Below are 6,483 nucleotides of genomic sequence, written 5' to 3' on the forward strand. Positions count from 1 at the left end.
GGTTTTGCCTTGTTCTCCTAATCCTTTTCCACTTCCATTCTTCTGATTCATCAACACTTCAATCTTCTTTTATTTATTTTTTGTGTGTGCTTTCAACTTACCAAAGTGAATGGCGGCAACAACCACCACTGATGGCGGAGGAGGCGGCGGAGGAGGAGAGGATAGGGTTCTTGCGACCGCACAGCAGATCCTCAAGAGCCTGAACACTCCCAAAGATGTTCGTGAAGACATGCTCCTCATCTTCTCCAGCTTCGACAACCGTCTCTCTAACATCACCGATATTGTCCACCGCGACGACGACGGCGCCGCTGCCATCGCCGCCGAGGAGCTTGAACGATTCGAGGCTGCTGAGAAGCTCATCCTCCGCTGGGACTCTTCCCTCTCCAGCGACCCCCACTCCGCCTCATCGCTCCTCCTCGATTCCGCCGATGATGCCGCCGATTATTTCTCCGCAGTCGATGACGTCATCCACTGGATGGAACAGCTCAACCTTGCCCCTCCACCTCCGCCGTCATCCTCCGCCGGTAACCGCCACCGGATTGAGATGGACCGCACCGAGAACGCGATCCAGCTCGCTATGACGCGCCTCGAGGACGAGCTCCGCCACCTCCTTGTCAGGAACACCGTTCCTCTTGACGCGGAGAGCCTCCACGGTTCCATACGCCGTGTCTCCCTCTCCTTCACTGACGGCGGCACCGTCGACGAAAATCTCGAGAGCTTCGGTGAGGTCAACGACCAAGGCGGCGACTCCCAGCGGTTCCACGAGCGCGGCGCCAGCCTCGGCGACGACATCTCTGTCGATCTCCTCCGCGCTGACGCGGTGGCGGAACTTAGAGAAATCGCTGATCGCATGGTTAGGTCAGGTTACGAGAAAGAGTGCCTTCAGGTATATAGTAGTGTTCGTCGTGATGTTTTGGATGAATATTTATCAATTCTTGGTGTTGAGAAATTGAGCATTGAAGAGGTTCAAAGAGTTGAATGGAAGAGTTTAGATGAAAAAATGAAGAAATGGATTCAGGCTGTTAAGATTTCTGTTAGGGTTCTTCTCACTGGAGAGAAGAGGATTTGTGATAGCGTTTTTGGTGAATTAGATGAGATTAGAGAGATCTGTTTCAATGAGACTGCCAAAGGTTGTGTTATGCAGTTGCTGAATTTCGGTGAGGCCGTCGCAATTTGCAAGCGGTCGCCGGAGAAATTGTTTAGGATCTTGGACATGTATGAGGCATTGAAGGATGCCCTGCCTGAACTTGAGAATATGATCACTGATGGGTTTGTGATTGATGAGGCCAATGGGGTGTTGAAGATGCTTGGTGAGGCTGTTAAGGGGACTTTTGCTGAGTTTGAGAATTGTCTTAGAAATGAGAGTTCTAAGAAGCCGGTTATAACCGGGGACGTTCATCCATTGCCCCGGTATGTGATGAATTACTTGAAGTTGCTTGTGGATTATGGTGAGCCTATGGACTCGCTTTTAGTGATTAGCGACGAGGATCTTATCCGGTTACAAGATAGTTTTGGCGGCAATAGCTCTCAGACAGAGAACATCTCACCCTTGGGGTGCCGAATGGTATTGTTGATTTCAGAGCTTGAGAGTAACCTTGAGGAGAAATCTAAGCTTTATGAAGATAGCGCGTTACAATGTATATTTTTGATGAATAACATCCATTACCTGGTGAGAAAGGTGAAGGGACCGGATCCTCGGAAGGACTCAGATCTTCGGAAGTACTCGGATCTTCAGAATGTCTTGGGAGACGATTGGGTTCGCAAGCGGCGCGGTCAGGTGCGCCAGTATGCGACGGGATACCTGAGAGCCTCTTGGACCAAGGCTTTGTCCTGTTTGAAGGATGAAGGGATTGGAGGAAGCTCTAACAATGCATCAAAGATGGCTTTGAAGGAGAGGTTCAAGAACTTCAATGCATGCTTTGAGGAAATATATAGGATTCAGACGGCGTGGAAGGTACCGGACCCACAACTCCGGGAAGAACTCAGAATCTCTATATCAGAGAAGGTGATTCCGGCATACCGGTCATTCGTGGGGCGGTTTCGGAGTCAGCTCGAGGGAAGACATGCCGGGAAGTACATTAAATATACACCAGAGGACTTGGAGGCCTATTTATCGGATTTGTTTGAAGGATCACCTGCTGTATTGCACCATATAAGGAGGAAGAGTCAATAGGGTATAGGATCTTCATAACAGGTGAAGTTCATTTTGTGAAGGATTAGATGATAAAATATCCTGTGTCATATGTATCTTATTGTATCTGGATAGGTGTTTATTACCTGTGTTAATGTTAAAAAGAATGGGATTTTTGTGAATTTCAAATCTGCTCCCAAACCCCATCCCCTAACAGAAAAAAAATGAAAAAGAATTGTTTTTTTCCTGCATCATACACTGTAACATTTGTTTTTTCTGTCATGTATATTTGCACATAAAAAAATGTATTTTATTGTCATTATCACCAAACGTTTTGAAATGCCACCCTTCACCTATAACTTGACTCAAATTCTGGTTTTGTTTATCTTCATGTCTACAATTTTAGTTATCAGGTTTCAATTTGTTGAAGTTGAGCAATAGGTTTCTTAGCTGGAAAACTATATCTGATATGAACTCGAGGCCTGCTCAACAAGGTTATCAAACTCTCGATTTAACTTGTGAACTGTGATGATGAGTTTTACTAGTTTGAATCCCCAAATTGAGTTTTCGAGTTCATAAGTTGAACATGGTTTGAAATGTTAATATGATGATCAGATGAACAAAGAGATAGTTATATTGAGTCTTGATATTGTGAGAGACAATGAGGTTAGAACTGAGCTGGTTGTGTTGGTTGTTGCAAATTACTTCATAACATAATTGCATCCAACACTTTTTATGCAAATTACTCTCTTTTTTTTCTTTTACCCCAAATATTACAACTACTATTTCACAATGGGCAAATATGATTTGGTGGTCGAACAATATTTAGACTATTAAATATTTTTAATAACAAAATATATTTTTTAAATTTTTTAATAATTGTCAAATATTCTTTATTTAATTTTAATTATTAGCGTATTTTTATATTTTTATTTTTAAAATTATAAATTTAATATCAATAATTAAAAATTATATTATAAAAAAATAAAAATTTTAAATTATTTAATATGTAGAAAATATAAAATAAATAAATTTAAATTAAAAAAAAAAGAATTACGTTATTATTATATATTATAGGTAACAAAATCAACATAAAAGGTTTACTAACATTATCTACAAATGAATTATTTTACTAAAAAAATTGTGTAGTTGCCTACAAAAATCATATGCTTGTATCATCCAATAAAAACAGTAGATACAAATTATATTTCATGATAAGGAGAAACTATTCATAATTTGTATTTGTGAATTGTGAGATCTAAACTAGGTTGGCATGTTTACAATAATAATTTTAAAACCTAGATGAATGTCTGTGATATTTCATTCATCAAGAGAAACTAATTAATGCTCAAAGAAATGAGACTCTTTTATGTATACTTGCTGAAAATTTATAACAAATAATAAGTACCATGTTTATGTTTAGGTGGGTAACTTAAATTTACACAACAGAATTTTATGTTTATTATTAGATGCATAGTACATCATAGTATTCCATAATTTACAACAAAACATCAAGAACATTGCATATGTGATTCCAGTTCTAGCATCACTTAAAATTGGACTTGGTGCATTAAAATGTTCAAGGCTTAACATAGAAAGAGTAAATGCGAGCATGCTTATATTTCCCAGGTTCTCATTACCAATTTCTAAAATTTTGATTTTGTTCTCTGTTGCACAAACAGCAAGTAATGTGCTTCTTCTATTAAAACAAATGCATGGATATTCCGCTAATTTTTTTTTATATGAGATTGATATGTGAGTTATGTTGAGTTATGGAGTATTGGAGAGATATACACGATTGTGACGGCTTTCAATTTTTTGTTTTAGTGGGAAGAAATCGGACTTAGGATTTTCTATCAGTACATAAATCGGATCCAGGATTTTCTGTCAGTACACAAATGGGACCCAAGGTTTTCTGCCAGTACACAAATCGGACCCAGGGTTTTCAATACCTCCAATCGGACGGTTCGATTTGTCTTGCACAATCCTCATACCCTGGTAAAATACCATATACCTTCATAACTCTGCTATAAGTAATTCGCGTAATCGTTGACCTCTTGCCAATTGATTTTGAGTAGCTTTATCGAGATCAGAAGCAAATTGTGCAAAAACTTCTAATTCCGAAAATTGCGCCAATTCCAATTTTAATTTACCAGCTACTTGTTTTACACCCACCCTCCCTCTATATTAAAATTAAAAAATTTGGATATTCCTGAAAATAAAATGCATGGTTAGGTGTGGAGATTTCTCTGGGTAGTTAAGATGGCAGAGATGTGCTTGGGCCGGGTTATATTTGGGCCTATTAAAGCCTGGATGCCAGGTCTGAAACAAATCTCATTACAGTTTTACAATGTATTTTATGATTACACAAGTATGAACCATCATTCCTTAAAAAAAGTGAGCATTTTTGTTTATGTCACAACATCTAAACTCAAATTCGGTGTATGTTATAATTTTTTATATCACTACTTTTTCTAACAATCTTTGTAGCTAGGGTGGTTCAAATCTTATTAAACTATTAAAAACTGATTAGAATAGTAAAAGATTGAATTGGATTTGGGTATTATGATTACTCTTATTCAAAAGAAAATATGATACAAAACTCAGTACGATTCCATCAGCACTTTTACATATACACAAAATCTCACAAAAGTTAAAAATGGATTTATCTGCTTAAGTTCGAGTAACATGCAAAATGTTCTTAACCCTAAAATTAAACCCTACTATTTGGAGGCATGGGAAGAACGCCATCAAAGAAATCACCAAAGTAGCCACGTGGCTCATGTACAAGCCTTGAGATTATGTCTCTTAGAGTGACGAGTCCCTCAAGATTTCCATCATCATCCACAACATAGACCCTGTGAATCTTTTCATGATCTAGCAATTGGATCAACTCTTTTATTGTACAATCCTTTTTGCAAGTAATCAAACCCCTTGACATAGGAACAACCTTTTCATGCTTCTTCAAGTAGCTTTTAACAGCTGTTAGGAAATCCTTGGCAGTAATTGCTCTATTATACAATGTAAATATGCAATTAATATATAATAGATAGAACAGGATAATAAAAATGAAAGATAATATCTAAGAGTGTATTTGGTTTGCGTTTTCATTTTCGGGTGAAGTCGACTTTACGTGAAGTTGATATTTGATAACCGTTAGATGAAAATTTAGTCAAATCAGTCAAATCATCTAACGGCTTTCAAGTATCAACTTCACGTGAAGTCGAATGCACCTGAGTTTCCACCATATATATATATAGAGATATTACCAACTAACCTCATAAATATTCATCTACTAACCTCTAATTCTCAACGGCTTATAATTACTTTAATAAAAGTTACCTATAATCATGGTATATTTCTGGGGCAGTTAGCAAGAACTGAACATCATGGAGGCTTATATTACCCACTGGATTGTTGCCACCCCTTTCCACTACAGGCACACCTCCAATCCTCTTTTTTCTCATCAATCTAAAGGCTTGAAGCACTGGTTCATCCTCATATACCTGAAAAATATGAATTATAAAGAAACATTCATAATTACCTAATGGAGAAGTCAATTAGTAGATACCTTGATGATATGATTTGGTGTGACTAGAGGAAGACCAACTTCAGATATTTTCTTGGTTCCCCAGCTCTCAAACCATTGAAGACCAGCACATTCACCCAACATGTGTATCACAGCAGATTGAGTAATGATTTGATCAATTCTTCCAGCACCTAAGTCCACCACAGGAATACTCTTCATCTTGTACTTTGAGAGTAGCAATAGCATGGTCAAGAATGAGTTTGACCTCTCCAGTGCAAGAAATGGGGCCCACCGAAATGATCCTGAGATATCTCTAACCTGTGTTTGCTAAACTGGTAAGAATTAAGATAGCAACCTTGGGATATACACACTTGAAATCTATTAAAAAACTAGTCAAATGTTTATATTTAGAGGACAAAAAAAAAGACACAATCTTTTAATACTGTTTTTGTCTCTGTCTCTGTCTCGGTTTCTCTATATTTTTCTTCTAAGAATTGTCCAAGACCATCTTAAAATTAAGTTATACTACTCTTAATGATTTTTGACATACATATTATAGAAAAATAACAAAAGTATACAACCTTGGTATTCTTATAAAGTTCAGAAGAAGTGAGATCCTCAAAGAAGTTCCCTGAAGTTGTTGTAGAAGATCCAAGGTCCTTGCCCTCAAGTTGTAGAGAAGCCATGCCATTAGTTGCAGCTTCAATTGCTGTTCCATTGGATCTACTTGATGGACTCTTAGGAGATGTAGGATCAGACTGCAATGTCACCAACATCAATTCTCACATTAATTAGCTTAGTGTGAATAATGAAGCACCCCAAA

At 37.9% G+C, this 6,483-nt stretch overlaps 2 protein-coding genes across 2 annotated transcripts in view; one reads left to right on the plus strand and one right to left on the minus strand.

The window, feature by feature from the left end:
* Positions 1 to 6: 6 nt before the first annotated feature.
* Positions 7 to 2,313, plus strand: LOC107463527 (exocyst complex component EXO70B1). The gene has a single exon (XM_016082332.3). It carries the CDS (start codon positions 110 to 112, stop codon positions 2,171 to 2,173), a length of 2,064 nt encoding a protein of 687 aa, XP_015937818.1. The 5' UTR covers positions 7 to 109; the 3' UTR covers positions 2,174 to 2,313.
* A 2,362-nt stretch (positions 2,314 to 4,675) lies between these two features.
* LOC107463528 (SNF1-related protein kinase regulatory subunit gamma-1) overlaps positions 4,676 to 6,483 on the minus strand; it is a 2,738-nt gene continuing 930 nt past the window's right edge. The window contains exons 3-6 of the mRNA XM_016082333.3: positions 6,242 to 6,418; positions 5,703 to 5,978; positions 5,474 to 5,637; positions 4,676 to 5,142 (exon numbers count right to left, since the gene is read on the minus strand). Coding sequence (XP_015937819.1) covers positions 4,845 to 5,142; positions 5,474 to 5,637; positions 5,703 to 5,978; positions 6,242 to 6,418 — 915 coding nt within the window. The 3' untranslated portion in view covers positions 4,676 to 4,844. The remainder of the gene's footprint in view (positions 5,143 to 5,473; positions 5,638 to 5,702; positions 5,979 to 6,241; positions 6,419 to 6,483) is intronic.

This window comes from Arachis duranensis, chromosome 8 (genome assembly GCF_000817695.3).
Source record: "Arachis duranensis cultivar V14167 chromosome 8, aradu.V14167.gnm2.J7QH, whole genome shotgun sequence".
In the NCBI taxonomy this organism is placed as follows: domain Eukaryota; kingdom Viridiplantae; phylum Streptophyta; class Magnoliopsida; order Fabales; family Fabaceae; genus Arachis; species Arachis duranensis.